General features: G+C 42.9%; 1 protein-coding gene across 6 annotated transcripts in view; it reads right to left on the bottom strand.

The window, feature by feature from the left end:
• Window positions 1-17,234, bottom strand: part of LOC131108007 (uncharacterized) — a 122,506-nt gene that overhangs the window by 11,441 nt on the left and 93,831 nt on the right. For 5 of the 6 annotated variants that reach the window (XR_009120373.1, XR_009120374.1, XR_009120376.1 and 2 more), the window contains one exon: window positions 2,291-2,340. Coding sequence is in view for 2 of the 6 variants with exons in the window: in XM_058058589.1 (XP_057914572.1) it covers window positions 2,291-2,340 (50 nt within the window). In the remaining 4 variants the exon portion in view is untranslated. Of the gene's footprint in view, window positions 1-2,290; window positions 2,341-3,256; window positions 3,384-17,234 lie in introns of those variants that run through there. The other variant, XM_058058590.1, reaches the window with a different exon arrangement.

Consider the following 17,234-nt stretch of genomic DNA (forward strand, 5'->3'; position numbering starts at 1 on the left):
TGCAGTGGCTCAAACTGTCTCCTAACTGGCTTGTGGTGGCTCGTAACGGCGGCAAAAATTTGGCAAGAAAATTTCAAAATGTTTAAAATCTTCGTCGCGCCACTTGCATCAAGCAATTGGCATGAAGTGTCCACTAAGTGGAACCAAATGTCGCAAACAATCCGCCTATTGGAATCCACTGGAATGTAATGGCACGAGCCAAGTTGCGCCAATGATGCTAGGAGTCCACTGGGTCAGCGCCAGTTGGCACCAGTTCACGACAATTTGCTGTGGCGCCTAGTGTCCCCAATAAGGTGCCTAGTGGCGTGCAGTGCCTCAAACTGACTCCCAACTGGCTCGTGGTGGCCCATAACAGCGGCAAAAATTTGGCAAGAAAATTTCAAAATGTTTAAAATCTTCATCGCGTCACTTGCATCAAGCAATTGGCATGAAGTGTCCACTAAGTGGAACCAAATGTCGCAAACAATCCGCCTATTGGAATCCACTGGAATGTAATGGCGTGAGCCAAGTTGTGCCAGTAATGCTAGGAGTCAACTGGGCCGGTGCCAGTTGGTGCCAGTTCACGGCAATGCAATTTGCTGTGGTGTCTAGTGTCCCCAATAATGTGCCTAGTGGCATGCAGTGGCTCAAACTGCCTCCCAACTGGCTCGTGGTGGCCCGTAACGGCGGCAAAAATTTGGCAAGAAAATTTCAAAATGTTTAAAATCTTTGTCGTGCCACTTGAAGTGTCCACCAAGTGGAACCAAATGTCGCAAACAATCCGCCTATTGGAATCCACTGGAATGTAATGGCGCGAGCCAAGTTGTGCCAATGATGCTAGGAGTCCACTGGGCCGGCGCCAGTTGGTGCCAGTTCGCACCAAAGATTATGTGATTGGCGCATAGTGGCTCGCTGTGGCGTGAATAACGGCAACATGCCGATCGAACATTAATTCGGCGCTACAGCGAGCCACTACGAGTCATTCATATAATCTTCGGCTTGAACTGGCACCAACTGGCACCAGCCCAGTGGACTCCTAGCATAAGAGTGCATTAGAGAGGCCACACACGGTATAAACGTGTGTTGTACCTACTGGAAGCACCCAGGCTGACTACAGATACTGCGGACATCAAAGAAGATGTCTTCTAATTGAAATTCTTCAGTCCGGTCGTGGGGATTTGCTTTTAATGAGCTGAGAAACACGCCTAGACAGCTGACTCCTCACTCCGCCTGTGTATGCATGTATATGTGGGTGGGTGTGCCGACATATCAGAGGAGCCTTTTCCCACCGCCAGGCCGTCAGCTTTGGCTTTTCAGACTACTGCGGCAATGCGCTTCCAATAAGACACACAAGCACACTCTTTCCTCTGAAGTGGGTCCAGCCCTACAGATTTCACACACACACACACACACACACACACACACACACACACACACACACACACACACACACACACACACAAAAAGTGAAGGTCCAGAGGTTCGCCAAGGTACAGCAGCCTGTGTTTCTACTTAAACGTTTCTTCATCACTAAGGACTCTTACACATGTTTCTATGTGTGTTTACTATAACCATTAGTCTTCCTTATTATTATTATTATTTGACCAAATTACGCAACAAGCATGTATTGTTCAGGCTTGCTAGAAAGTGAGGTCCGCTTCTGGCAAACAGAAGCAAATATGACACTGGTGTTAATCTCCAACCCATACGGACAGATCTTGTTACAACTTTCATAGTATCCCAGCGGGCCTCATCCTAGAAACACAGGGATTACCGGCCTCTCATGGCTCCCAAAAAAACACCCCAAAAGCAGCCTGTGACATCATCACACTGGCCGGAACGTGCGAGGATGTTGCAATTTGATCTTTGATACAGTTTCAGGCGCTTTGATGTGGATTTTAAACACATTGTGAGCACATAAAAAAGACATTAACATTATCATTATTTGCTAGAAAATGTCCATCCACACGAATGCAATTTTTTCAACTAAAACAGATCAGTTAGTTTTTTTTACTGTACAGTTTTGAAAATTGGGTGAATTAGCATTTTTATATAAATAATGCATTAACATGTAAATAATAGCCACAAAAGTGAAACATTTTAGTAAATAATATACTATATAAAATTGCAAATATGAAATATAATATAATATAAAATTTTAGTAAATAATATACTATATAAAATTGCAAATATATAATATAATATAATATAATAATTAAATAAAAAAAAATTGATAATACATGAATAAATTAAATTAATAAATGAAAAAAATTGTGTTCTATATTATACAATATATGAATTTAGAAAATACCTGTGTCTTCAGGTTCCGTCATCTGTCCTCCTGGCAGCAGCCTCCCAGCCCTGTGGGACACATGAAGAGAGTGCATGACATCACATACAGTAGACACACAAACATATGTCCAACGGTCACCTGTGAGCCAGCAAGATGGCGGCCGATGGCGTTTAACCTATGCACACTCGCACACACGATTCAGTCTTACGATGCGTCGTGTGTGAAAGTGTGAAACACTCATGTTTTCTTCATGTCTAAGTGCAAGCGCCAGGGACACACACACACACACACACACACAAACACGCTGACGACTGCACACACACTTACACACAGTGTCGTCCAGCAAGTTGTTTAATTCATGAGAAGAGCAAATATTCAAATAATCATGAGCTTCTGCTTTGGTGGCAAACTGTTGGTGCAGATGGCGGCACACTCGGTTGCATATTGTTGAAACTATTTTCAAATCTAATCTTACACCTGTGCATTATAATAGTAGAGGTGAAAATGTTACATAATATATCATTTACATTGACTATATAGATATAAAGTGTTTGCGCTAACTTGCAATGAGTCTCTGTGGAGGAATTTTGGCCAACTCATCTTTGCAGAATTGTTGTAATTTAGCCACATTTGATGGTTTTCCAGCAGGAACCGCCTTTATACGGTCATGCCACAGCATCCCAGTAGGACTCAGGTAAGGACTATTTAATTTTTTGTCATTTTGAATAATGTATTTTTCTATTTTTTTTATCAATTTTGCAGGTCCTGTTTACACCGCAAAAGAAATCTACCTAAAGGTATCAATAAAGTATACGCTGAGCTTTAAAATGAATAAAAACTGACGTTTTATTGCAGAAGTTGTAAATACAGCGGCCATAAACATGTGCACGGCGTGGTTTCAGCAGTAAATGAAGTGCAGGACATGACTTTGGGAGGGCTTCCTTGCATAGAGGTGTCACTCAATGCTTCCCTCAAACAAACTGTCTAGTCTTTGTCCTCTCTGTGTTAGCTGTCCATCACTGTGATTGGCAGACACGTGTCACAATGAGGGAATGTCGCGGCAAGCTGGCAAGAGAGCAAAAAGCCACGGCGGCAAATCTCAATATTCCACCTGGGAAAAAAAAAAAAAAAAAAAAGATCTCATACTTGAAATTCTAATGGTGTTATAGGCCAGAGGGGCTTGTCATTTAGGAGCTCTCGTCTCTGGCCCAAACAAACGATTAGAAGATTCCATTATTCCTCCATTATGCATATGTGTTTGCTGGTAGCGGGCGAGGAGGAGTGCAATGTGGGTAAATGGACTCACTTTAGCTCATCATAGGCCAATATGTCTAGACCTAGACACAGCTGGGGTCCTCTCGCGTCCTAAAATTGGTCATCATTAAGGCTTTAATGCTGCCGTTTCTTATGCTGACGAAACAGCTAATCAATGTGCCAAAGGTTAGACCGATAGCACTGTTTTGTCATCTTTTCGTCTCGCACATGCGACATGAGAAAGGTCGCAGGAAGTTAGAGAATTAGCCTTCGACCTTTGGTGCAACACTGGACATTTGTCTCATATACACTATTGTCCCATCAAGACGTCAATGATGAAATACATATGTTCCTGTCGTATAGAGAGCGTTCATGATGGTTGTCATCCAAACAGCGGGTTCGAACTGCTGACCACACAAGTTCTACACCAGCCAATGAGATAAAAGCCCCGGACAGTCCTTGTTGTCCAGTGCAGCTCTTAAGGCATCAGGGAGTGACATGTACGCATTCATTCATGAACTATAAGGTGGGCTTTCAATATTAAAGCAGACCTGCCAACTTGTACAAATTTATAGTACTCATCATGCAATTTGAGTACTATTTGATTTCGTTTTCCTGTTTAGTTTCAAGTCCAGTCTGTAAAGCACACATAAAAGAATAGAGGTGATCAGTTTCTGTAGTATTTCAAATTGTCTGTCTGGGAGACTCAATATGGTAAAACGTCACCTCGGAAAATGAGCCATCATGCAAGATGCTAAATTGCTATATACTGGTCATTTGGAAAAGCATCAGTTTTGGAAAGAGTGGAAGGGGGGGGGCTGATAGACCCAGCGGTCCTGTCTGCATGTCATTTGTATATTAATGCCGGTGTCACAAAAGCGAGCATTATCACAGCAGGGTCATGTGACCACAGCTGTAGTGAAATGTAGTCAAATGTGTATGTTGGGTGAGAGGTGAAAGGGGGCCGGGGAGTGAGGTGGGGGGTGGGGGGTTAAACACACATTGCCAGCTGGCATTGGCACAAAAGACGCAGACAGCCAGTGGACAATTACTGTTATTCATCGCTGAGCCAAGCGAGACGCTCACAGGGTCCAATGTACAAACCATACGTGACCATTTAAAGGCAGGCCGATGGTCAAATAGTCTACAATAGTCTTTTCATAAAGTCATGAAGGAAAACATACCTACCATTAAGAGATGTATACACCCACCACTTTCTAAAAATAGCAGGCTTCGCTACACATCGCAAAATAATGTTATGTTGTATGTGACATGTATTACATTGGACAAGTACAGAGTTACCATATGTAGAAAGTGGATAAAGTGGGGACACAATTGGGGATGCAAACTCATAATTAGCATTAAAGCTACAGACACGCAAAGATGTTCCCAGTAGGTTTTACTAAAAGCACTTTTAAACTAAATTCTAGCATCCAGGCTACATTTTTTTTCCAATTGTGAGACATCTCAGTCTTATTTTCATTCATTCATTCATTCATTTTCTACCGCTTTTTCCTAACAAGGGTCGCTGGGGTGCTGGAGCCTATCCCAGCTGTCTTCGGGCAAGAGGCGGGGTACACCCTGGACCGGTCGCCAGCCTATCACAGGGCACATATAGACAAACAACCATTCACACTCACATTCATACCTATGGACAATTTGGAGTCGCTAATTAACCTAGCATGTTTTTGGAATGTGGGAGGGAAACTGGAGTACCCGGAGAAAATCCACGCATGCACGGGGAGAACATGCAAATTCCACACAGAGATGGCCGAGGGTGGAATTGAACCCTGGTCTCCTAGCTGTGAGGTTTGCGCGCTAACCACTCGACCACCGTGCCGCCCAGTCTTATTTTCAATTGGTGAAAAAAAACAAAGTATATAATATGAGGCATTTAAGATAAAACTCAAGCTAAACTAACAAAAATTCCCATAGATTGACTCCAGTCCAAAACATTCCAAAGGACTCCCAGAAGAGTGGAAGCTGTTATAGCTGCAAAGGGGATATTTTCACTTCCTGTCCTGTTCCAATGTTGTATAAAAATAAGACATCATTTGGATTTGTCATCTTTCAACAAGATTTTCAGGAGATTCCAAGAAAAAAAAGAGCCAAACAGATAAAAAAAAACATGTGCAGGAAGAACAACATGTGTTTCTAATACATGAAAAATAGAATATATTCACGTTTTACCCTCTGCACCATGCTGGAAAATGACTCTTATCGCTTGGTAAAAGAGACATTATGCATCTGGATGACTGCGTCCCAACATTGATCCGAAAGACCTTTACTGGGCCTTCACACGAGGCCCATCTCCCACGGCAACAAGACAAGAAGGGCTAAACGTGTTGATAGTGGCAGACGGGGCTGGAAATCTGGGCGAATGTGTCAAATTAGTTCTCACGTCTGAGCCTCCTGCTTCTCCACTTCGCCGCCCACTCAAGCCTCCTCATTCCTCCCGTGACCCCCGCAGTCCTTCCCATCCTTTCCCATTCCACACAAATGGAAAGAACCAGAACAACAAGAGTGGCTGCAGAATCCTCAGGAGTCTCAAAGTAAATGTGCAGATATAGTACGATGCTATCTAGCTAGCCGTGTTGACATCGATGAGCAGCCAATGAAAATACTTGATGTCAGGAGGTGCAGGTGTATTGTCACAATAGTGTATTGGTAGTGTTGTCTTACTGAGCACATGCAGTTTTGTGCGCCTGTAGCTTTAATGCTGATATATGAGGTGTTTGTCCACAGCTGTCTATGACCGAGTGTGTCTCCAAGAATACTTAAACATGGTTCCATATCCCAAGAACCGGATTTGGTTCAGGTGGCTCAGGCCTAGCATCTGTTAGGGTGCCATATTTATTCATTCATTCATTTTCTACCGCTTATCCTTACGAGGATTGCGGGGGGTGCTGGAGCCTATCCCAGCTGTCCGAATATTGTTGGTAATAACTGTAATTCCTTGTTCGTAAATGGAATATTTTCATAGTAACAGCATAGAAAATAGGGTTTTGGCATTATTAGAGCCCTCCAGATAGGAAATAACATCCCTATAGTCACCTTTACAATCGTTAAGTAGAATTCCTTATTTATAAATTGTATATTTTCATAAATACAGCATAGAAAATTGGGTTTTGACATTACTAGAGCCCTCCAGATAGGAAATAACACCCCTATAGTCACCTTTACATTCATTCATTCATTCATTTTTTACCACTTATCCTGACGAGGGTTGCGGGGGGTGCTGGAGCCTAGCCCAGCTGTCTTCGGGCGGGGTGCACCCTGAACTGGTCGCCAGCCAATCACAGGGCACATATAGACAAATAACCATTCACACTCACATTTATACCTATGGACAATTTGGAGTGCCCGGAGAAACTCACGCCTGCACGGGGAGAACATGCAAACTCCACAAGAGATGGCCAATGGCGGAATTGAACTCGGGTCTCCTAGAGTGTTAGTCTGAATTATGTTATTATCTTCATAAAATTCAGATTCAAAATTGGCATTTGGAAAAAATTGTTTTTTCCATACTCCGGTTTCCTCCCACATTCCAAAAACATGCTAGGTTAATTGGCGACTCCAAATTGTGAATGTGAGTGTGAATGGTTGTTTGTCTATACAGTGAAGAAAATAAGTATTTGAACACCCTGCTATTTTGCTATTTCTCCCACTTAGAAATCATGGAGGGGTCTGAAATTTTCATCGTAGGTGCATGTCCACTGTGAGAGAGATAAACTAAAAAGAAAAATCCAGAAATCACAATGCATGATTTTTTTTAACAATTTATTTGTGTGATACAGCTGCTAATAAGTATTTGAACACCTGAGAAAATGAATGTTAATATTTGGTACAGTAGCCTTTGTTTGCTATTACAGAGGTCAAACGTTTCCTGTAGTATTTCACCAGGTTTGCACACACTGAAGGAGGGATCTTGGCCCACTCCTCCACACAGATCTTCTCTAGATCAGTCAGGTTTCTGGGCTGTCGCTGAGAAACACGGAGTTTGAGCTCCCTCCAAAGATTTTCGATTGGGTTCAGGTCTGGAGACTGGCTGGGCCATGCTAGAACCTTGATATGCTTCTTACGGAGCCACTCCTTGGTTTTCCTGGCTGTGTGCTTCGGGTCGTTGTCGTGTTGGAAGACCCAGCCACGACCCATCTTCAATGCTCTGACAGAGGGAAGGAGGTTGTTCCCCAAAATCTCACAATACACGGCCCCAGTCATCCTCTCTTTAATGCAGTGCACTCGTCCTGTCCCATGTGCAGAAAAACACCCCCAAAGCATGATGCTACCACCCCCATGCTTCACAGTAGGGATGGTGTTCTTCGGATTGTACTCTTCATTCTTCTTCCTCCAAACACGCTTATTGGAATTATGACCAAAAAGTTCTATTTTGGTCTCATCTGACCATAAAACTTTCTCCCATGACTCCTCTGTATCATCCAAATGGTCATATGCAAACTTAAGACGGGCCTTGACATGTGCTGGTTTAAGCAGGGGAACCTTTCGTGCCATGCATGATTTCACATCATGACGTCTTAGTGTATTACCTACAGTAACCTTGGAAACGGTGGTCCCAGCTCTTTTCAGGTCATTGACCAAGTCCTGTCGTGTAGTTCTGGGCTGATTCCTCACCTTTCTTAGAATCATTGAGACCCCACGAGGTGATATCTTGCATGGGGCTCCACTCCGATTGAGATTGACCGTCATGTTTAGCTTCTTCCATTTTCTAATGATAGCTCCAACAGTGGACCTTTTTTCACCAAGCTGCTTGGTAATTGCTCCGTAGCCCTTTCCAGCCTTGTGGAGGTGTACAATTTTGTCTCTGGTGTCTTTGGACAGCTCTTTGGTCTTCGCCATGTTACAAGTTAAAGTCTTACTGATTGTATGGGGTGGACAGGTGTCTTTATGCAGCTAACGACCTCAAACAGGTGCATCTGATTCAGGATGATACATGGAGTGCAGGTGGACTTCTAATGGGCAGACTAACAGGTCTTTCAGGGTCAGAATTCTAGATGATACACAGGTGTTCAAATACTTATTTGCAGCTGTATCACACAAATAAATTGTTAAAAAATCATGCATTGTGATTTCTGGATTTTTCTTTTTAGTTTATCTCTCTCACAGTGGACATGCACCTACGATGAAAATTTCAGACCCCTCCATGATTTCTAAGTGGGAGAAATAGCAAAATAGCAGGGTGTTCAAATACTTATTTTCTTCACTGTATGTGCCCTGTGATTGGCTGGCCACCAGTCCAGGGTGGACCCCCGCCTCTCGCCCGAAGACAGTTGGGATAGGCTCTGGACAATGGACAATTTGGAGTCGCCAATTAACCTAGCATGTTTTTGGAATGTGGGAGGAAACCGGAGTACCCGGAGAAAACCCACACATGCATGGGGAGAACATGCAAACGCCACACAGAGATGGCAGAGGGTGAAATTGAACCCTGCGCTAACCACTCGACCGCCGTGCAGCCCCGGTGCCATATTTAGTGTGGGCAAATAGTCAACTGTCGCTATAATGTTGCTTAAGCATCAAGCGTTTCAGGAAGAGTTTGTCCATTAGCAGTGAAGCTAAAGTGCAGCATTCACATGCGTGGCCTGCAGTGCAAGTGTGTGTGTGTGTGTGTCTGTGTGTGTGTGTGTTGTATCAAAGGCAGCAACAACACAAGCGCAAGAAGGTGCGTAAGGCTAAACACGAGAGGGAATAAAGCTGAAGTGTGTTGCTGTGTATGACCCAAGGACATTCTCCTGCGCTTCCTTCTCAGCTTGCGACTTTGCCTCTGAAGCGCCGGTGCGCCATGATGAAGCGCCGGGCCCCTACAGCCTCTATATGATAGCGTATAAAAACCCTCTCAGTAATGCACTCTGCGCTGGCAGCAAAAATCCCTGAGCAAGGTTATAGTGCTAACATGTAGCGTGCACTTTACTTATGCATGAGCCACCCCTGCCTCCTATCCGGGGAATTCTGATTCTTTTTCCCGTGATAAAAGTTGCATGGCCTCCCCCCCCTCCCCCTCCAACCCCAGCTTTACTCCAAGGGGAGTAAATGATTCAAGATACGGTAAGCAAGGAACTCGTGTTAATTCAGCCTTTTTTCTGATGGGGAATCAATCGGGGGGGGGGGGCATGGCTACATTTAGCTTCTTAAACATGGGGGGAGTCCTCACGTGAGCACACCTTTAACACGCACGTCACCTCCACCAGGAAGTATAGGAATGCTGCTAGATGGCGCCAAACTTTTCATGCAAACATAACATTTGCATTGCATGTACGTATATGAGCGTAAATATAACTTGAATTCATTTATTTGCACGGTGGATGAGTGGTTAGCGCGCAGACCTCACAGCTAGGAGACCAGGGTTCAATTCCACCCTTCACCCTCGGCCATCTCTGTGTGGAGTTTGCCTGTTCTCAGGTACTCCGGTTTCCTCCCACATTCCAAAAAACATGCTAGGTTAATTAGCGACTCCAAATTGTCCATAGGTATGAATGTGAGTGTGAATGGTTGTTTGTCTATATGTGCCCTGTGATTGGCTGGCAACCAGTCCAGGGTGTACCCCGCCTATCGCCCGAAGACAGCTGGGATAGGCTCCAGCACCCCCCGCGACCCTCGTGAGGAAAAGCGGCAGAAAATGAATGAATTAATTTATTTGCCCCTGTAATGTGACCCAGCCAGTCCTTCTACCCTCCAGCACCCTCGGTTGGCAAAGAGGTCACATGTGCAGCTTAGTTACCACCCCACCCCCCGCGACTCTCATCTGAAGGCCTCAAAAATTCAAATCCACATTTAAATAGTTTTACGTGTAAGTAAGATTCTGTGAACTCCATTATTTTCTCTGCTATTTGCTTGAATAATTCAGGGCACCACAGCTGAATTATGGATAAAGTGTACAGTTTGAAGAGAGCCCGCGGCTACAGCCGTGCCTTAATGATGTCTGGAAACCATGGTGGACAGGGCGGCGGCGGTGGACGTGAGCGGTGAAGATGTCGTTAGCTTTAGCAGTCATTTAGCTTGACAATTAAAAACACTTGTAGTGACTGGTTGGTTGAATGACGACAAATCTGCTAAAGTTTATTTAAAGTGGCCCCAAAAAAAACCTTATTAATGTTTCTGTGTTTGCACAATTCCATGGAAGCCGCTGTGTGGGTGGGGCCGTGTTCATAAGGTGCTAATGGTTTTATGATTGGATAATTAGAAGTAGGCGGGTAATTAGTAGCGGTGAGTAGTGTGTCTCGTGTGTGTGCTTCGCTGGGCCCTTGCCACACAGTGGGAACAGGATGACTCCCCGCTGGCTGCTGAAGGGTGTTTATGTGTGTGTGAAGATGGAGTGGGGGCAGAGGGTGTGTGTCGTTACCAGCTAGTGGCGTTGCAGCCTGGGAAACACTCGGGCTTTTCAAGTGGAACCTGTTGATGACAACTATAGTGTAAGTGATGCTAATGTAACGTGATAAACAGCAGACTTTTTATTTTATGATGATTTGAACGTTTCCTCATCAAATATAGTGCAGAGAGCTACGATGAGGCTTGCACCTCATCTTAATATGCTAACCCTGCGTTGGATCATGGTGCCCGCCTTTCTGTTTGCCAGATTGTCGCTAATAATATAAATAACAGTAACTTTTATTGTTTCATTACTTTGTACTGCACAGTGGACGAGTGGTTTGCATTTAGGCCACACACTCAGGAGATCGACATGGGTTTGAATGAGCGTGGGTTTTCTCCGGATACTCCGGTTTCCTCTCACATTCCAAAAAAAAAAACATGCTAGGTTAATTAGCGACTCCAAATTGTCCGTAGGTATGAATGTGAGTGTGAATGGTTGTTTGTCTATATGTGCCCTGTGATTGGCTGGCCACCAGTCCAGGGTGTACCCCGCCTCTCGCCCGAAGTCAGCTGGGATAGGCTCCAGCCTGTGTGACATCATTATGCTTGATAATCAGACAATAAAATACATACACAGAAATGTAGTACTCTCCTCATCATGAAGCATGAGTGAGCTTCCTTGTGACTAATGTCCTTCCATAGAGAGGAAAAGCAAGCACCAGTTGGAGAGCAGCAAGTCAAATGCAATGAATGAATGAATTTGACTTTGAAATACATTATATATGTTGGATACAGGCTGCACGGCGGTCAAGTGGTTAGCACGCAGACCTCATAGCTAGGAGACCCGAGTTCAATTCCACCCTCGGCCATCTCTGTGTGGAGTTTGCATGTTCTTCCCATTCATGTGTGGGTTTTCTCCGGGTACTCCGGTTTCCTCCCACATTCCAAAAACATGCTAGGTTAATTGGCGACTCCAAATTGTCCATAGGTATGAATGTGAGTGTGAATGGTTGTTTGTCTATAAGTGCCCGACTAGTCCAGGGTGTACCCTGCCTCTCGCCTGAAGACAGCTGGGATAGGCTCCAGCAACCAAGCGACCCTCGTGAGGATAAGCGGTAGAAAATGAATGAATGTTGGATACATTTAAAAAATTATCTTGTTGTTTGAAACACTTTTCTGCCCCCAAAAACACCTGAACCACCTTGTCAGTTTGGCCTAACTCCACTGATAAACTCCCAAAACAAAAAGTAGGAAAAAAAAAAAGTCAAGTGGATTGGGGGTGGGTGGGCTTCATGGATTATTGAAAACGTGCACTGTCCCGGCGGCAGCTTGTGCAAGCGAGTCTCCAGATTGTTCCGTCCTTTATTCATACCCGTCAGAGGGGTGGCAGCTTATCGGAGGGAGCGGGGTGGATGGAGAACACAGTTGCACAGATGTTAGCACAGCTGCAAGCGCGCGGGGCTGCTATAACGCGCCACGTGCACTGACTGCTAGAGTAGGATAGCAGGATGCTCGTGATACGGAACGTCCATCTGACTGATGTGGAAAATGAACATGGGGTTCGGAGGAAGAAATTAACTCATTCAATCCCAGCCATTTTGACTGATTTTTTAAGGCACACAGAATATTGTGTTGTTGGGTTATATAGACATGAAAGACAAGACTCTCATCTTTCGTCAGAAAAAATTGTTTGTTTCTACCTTTTTCCGTTATTTAGTAATCATCAGTAGAACATACATAGGTAAGTTTCAGCAAAATTTCAGTTCTCATATATATACGTATATTTATTGCATATATACTATACAATTCCACAACATAAACAACACAAAAATTGTTGTTATTATTTTTCAACATGTGCAATCATTCAAAGGCAAGATGCGTTTTCACTTAAAAATGTACAAACATAAAAAAAAAATGTCTTTGGGAGTAAGCAGTTGGGTTGTAAAAATAATATAAATATGTTTTTGGTAACAAATAAGTTAATGATGGAATAATCTATAGAAGAGGTGTCCAAACATTTTCCAGCAAAGGCTGCATGAAGAGAAATTACATTTTCAACATTTTCAACATTAAAGGTGCTAAAAAAAAAAAGTGTGTGTAGGTCAATATATGCTAAACTATAAAAGCTTGTGTTAGAGTTAAAATATAAAATTAGTGAAATATAGAATAATCTCATTAATCATGAATTAATTTTATTTTTAGAACATATTTAAAAAATGAGCTGCAGGCCTATAATGGCCCTTGGGCCGGACTTTGGACACCCCTGGTCTATAATCTAAAACACAACACTGTACTCTAAAATTGTTATTTTTGCCATTTCCATTAAATATGAGTCATCTCCACTTTTGTGCATCAATTAGAGATTTCAACCTGTCAAAGTATTCCAACACAATAGCATTTGAAGACAATTCCTTTCATTGAGAAGCAACAAAAACAACAACATAAAGAATAAAGTTGCCAAGGTGTGTCATAACAATGGCGGACGCGGCACTCTTGTCTTTTAAGGCAATGCAGCTGTTTCCCACCCGCCTCCGTCTGCCTCTCAATGCCACGCTAACAAATAAAACGCTGCTTTTGTTTCAGCCCTGCCACCATTGTTCTGCTATAATCAGGATTTGTCATCATTGTGATCCTGACGCAGCTGCAGCTTTTGACTTTAAAAATCTACTAATTCCGCGTGTACGACATCCAGGACAAAAAAATATCTGCGTATTGACTGAATTATTGAAGCCCAAGGTCAATGATGTTGCTTTTCCAAAAGGCAAAAAAAAATAAGCATCAAGGTCCAAAAGCTGAAACTTGCAGGATTGGAACGACTGTATGGGACATATATTGTCCGTATTCCAAACTATAAGTCGACGATTGAATAACTTCATTACATTACTTGTGCATGAATTAGAAAAGAAAGAAAAGAAAAAGAAAAGAGAGGAAAAAAGAGTATTAAAATATAAAAATCCTGATGTAAATTATTAATTTTATACATTATATAGTGTTTTTCATATTTATGTAATTATTTCCCTCTAAACTGCATTTTAAGAATTGTTTTGTGACTACTTGATGGTGGAAAGTGGTATTTAAATAAAATCTACTAACACCGGACATCCATAATCATAAATGGACAAATTCGATTTTTAGAATGAATTGTAATAATTGGTACTTTTTAGTGATAAATAGTGGATTATTAGTACTTCAATTTTTTAAATGAATATATTATTATCATGCTTTAAATTGAAATAAAATAATCATTATAATAAAAATCAATTTACAAAATGCTGTACTAAAGTTTGGACAACACTGACAATGATTAATCAACTAATAATGATTAATAATTAATTTAATTAGTTTGTTTTAAATATATATTTTAAAATATTACTGGTTAAATTTATCACACTTATAAGGAGTGGATTCTGACGTACACAAATTAGTGTCTCTTAACAATGAACAATATAAGCAAGTCTGCCCCTCTGTGACATCACAAAGGGGCAGGTTTACCACGCCTTTTGAAACCGAGCATTTTGAGCCATCCCAAACTTCTTTGAGGGCTCACTTGCATATGCGCAAACCTCATTATCTGAAACTTTGGCATCGTTTAACACGAGAATACTACAATCTAACTACATGCATAGGTCAGAAAAGTGAAAAAAAAGCATAACAGGTCGCCTTTAGGCTAAGAAGTTTGAAACTTTGAGGATATCTGTAGTACATTGTATACGCTGGCATGTGTTCTAAAGTATTTTGACTACAAATGCATAGAGAAATAAACGTCTTTAAATAGTCATTTAGCATTTTGGGTGAAGTACGGCAAAGAGAAGAAAAGGAAGAACAAGCAGATAAATATTGTGACTGCCATTTTCTGTAATAACAGTAATGGATTTGGACCAACACTACACTGTCAAAATGTACGCCCAAAGGAGTGAAGTACTAAGTGAGCCTGAGACAATTTATTCTCTCTATGACCCCCCACTCAGCATCAGACTCTCCTCACCCCTCCCTGTCACCACCACCACCTCCTCCTCGTCCTCAGGTCATAATGTAACATGACACAGGCGGTGGTAACACGACCGGCCGGGCCATCCTCAGCGTTTAAGACCAATGAATATCATTTTGCTCCCAGTAGGATCCCCGGCGCTCTCGGATGCTCCCGCCGCCACACTGAATCAGCGTTTGCGCCTGTCACGTCTCTTGATGTGACTGAACACACACGTGCTGTATATGCACTGTTTGACACACACACACACACACACACAGAAGAGGATTTTGTCATCCTCAAGAGAGCACTTTGTTGTTTTTGCTGCTTCTGTCATCTTTCATCCACTTCAACGCTGCTCTCGCAAATCCACAACTTTTTTTTTAAGACACTTGAAGCAAACAAGCAAAAACAGCTTTAAAGGCTTCTCACCATGCAAACCTCATTAAGGACCTTTACAGGTGAAGGCAGCCTGCATAGGGGGCATTGGGGGGGGGGGCTCCCCTTACTCATTAGTGGGATTAAAGAGAGGGGCGGCACCTCTTTTTTTGCTTAGAACCCCCTTTCAGTTCAGCTGTGGTTTTGGACAAGTGTTTAAATCCCCTCTCCTAACTCGGAATATGTCTTCCCTGGGGAGTCACCCCCACCCCAGGTTTTGATCAGTCACCCCGTGCAGCGCCACACACCCCACTTTTAGGGGGGAGAAGGCAACCAAAGGGGGTCAGAGGTAAGGCTGCTGGAGATGAGAGAGTAGAGGCAAAGAATGGAAGTAGAGGGGGTTGAGTTCGGGTGGGGCGGGTGTGGGGGGGTCTTGTAAAGATCAACTAGGGTTGACTAAAGGGCTTCATAAGTGGGAGGGAGGGCTAATGAAGCTTCTAACACCCCCGTACTCCTTCCACTTAAGTCGCCTAATTACCTGCCTGCTCTGCCACGATGACGGCACCTGCGAGGAGGAGGGTCAAAGAGCACGTTCACGATGTGCCAAGCTCTAACGAAGGCCTCATGCTAATACACGCTAATTACTGTACCGAGCGCATTTAGCATCGTGCTAATGGAGCGGAATGTGAGCCTGGTGGTGCAAAGGGAGGGGAAAGAAAAAAAAAAAAAAAAAAAGCACAGGCGGCGAGGTCTTCTCATCTTGAAAGCTGCACACGAGCTCAAAGCACTCGGGTATCGCGGCTAGCGGCGCTGAACATATAGCACGCTCTAGCTTTTATCAGACGCCAGATGCATAGAGGCTCATTTGCATTGGCCAGTATGGGATTTTGGACATACTGTATGGAGACATGATTTCATGGAGGCATACTCCTTCACTTTACAGCTCCTCCATTGACTTCAGTTGGAGTTATCATTCTCACTTCAAGATAGAAATACAACCGAAAAGCACAAGAGTTTTTAGCGGAACGTGCTAGGTGTGCAACAGTAACTTTCTTTATTTAACAGTTGTCATAAATGCATAGTCCTCCACTGAAGCATCCTGCTTGTTTTCTATTAGTCCGAACTGTGTAGCGGTCGGCTAGCTAAACAAAAAATGTCCGTCTGTTTAGTCATAACTCGGTAAAAATGTTGCTATTGCAGTCTAAAAGGTGACATGGAACCGTAACCCGTCCATCTTCTTCAATAAAGACCACACATTAGCAAAGAAAAATGCTACATAAAGAGAGTCTGTGCGGTGTGCTAGCTTAGTGTTAGCTTGTATAGCTGTATTGTTTGTGTGTGTGTAGACGAGTCCAAGATCAACGATAAAAATGTTGGAGCTATGAAATCCAATTTCCTAAAATTTGAGTTTAAGATTATTCGATATGAACAAAATAATGACTACAAAACTACTTTGCTGTGTGTACACGTCGCCATCTTGCATAAGTTAAACACGCATGACATTTTAAATTCTATAAAAACACAAATTTGTATTGAAATGGGGTATTCATAACAAACAAACACATTCTATATAATAATATATGCTAAGCTGTAGCCCCACGTACCCCCATTTAGTCAGAATGGTACAATCCTGATCACATGACATCATCATCATCGAATAATTGACTGTTCGAAGACACCCTGAGTGTAAACCAGGGATGTGTTCGAAACCGCGTACCTACTACTACATACTTCCATGCCCATACTATCCACACTCTGTACTGCATAGCCAATCCACCAGACAGTATGCAAAGCATTTACATTACAGTGTACATGATAACCCACAATGCATTGCGCTCCTACCTGAGCCGAAATCGACAGGCTGAAGCTGATTTCACTTTAGCTCTAAACTCTTTAAATACATCACTTTGAGATAAAAGAAAGTGTCAGTTTAGATCCCGAGTGTGCCATTTATTTGTCCAAATACCAATTGTTTACAATTTTGTTCGGACGAATTCGTCAAAATTTAAGCTAGCCGAAGTGAGAAACACACTTCTG

Source organism: Doryrhamphus excisus, chromosome 20 (assembly GCF_030265055.1).
Source record: "Doryrhamphus excisus isolate RoL2022-K1 chromosome 20, RoL_Dexc_1.0, whole genome shotgun sequence".
Classification (NCBI taxonomy): domain Eukaryota; kingdom Metazoa; phylum Chordata; class Actinopteri; order Syngnathiformes; family Syngnathidae; genus Doryrhamphus; species Doryrhamphus excisus.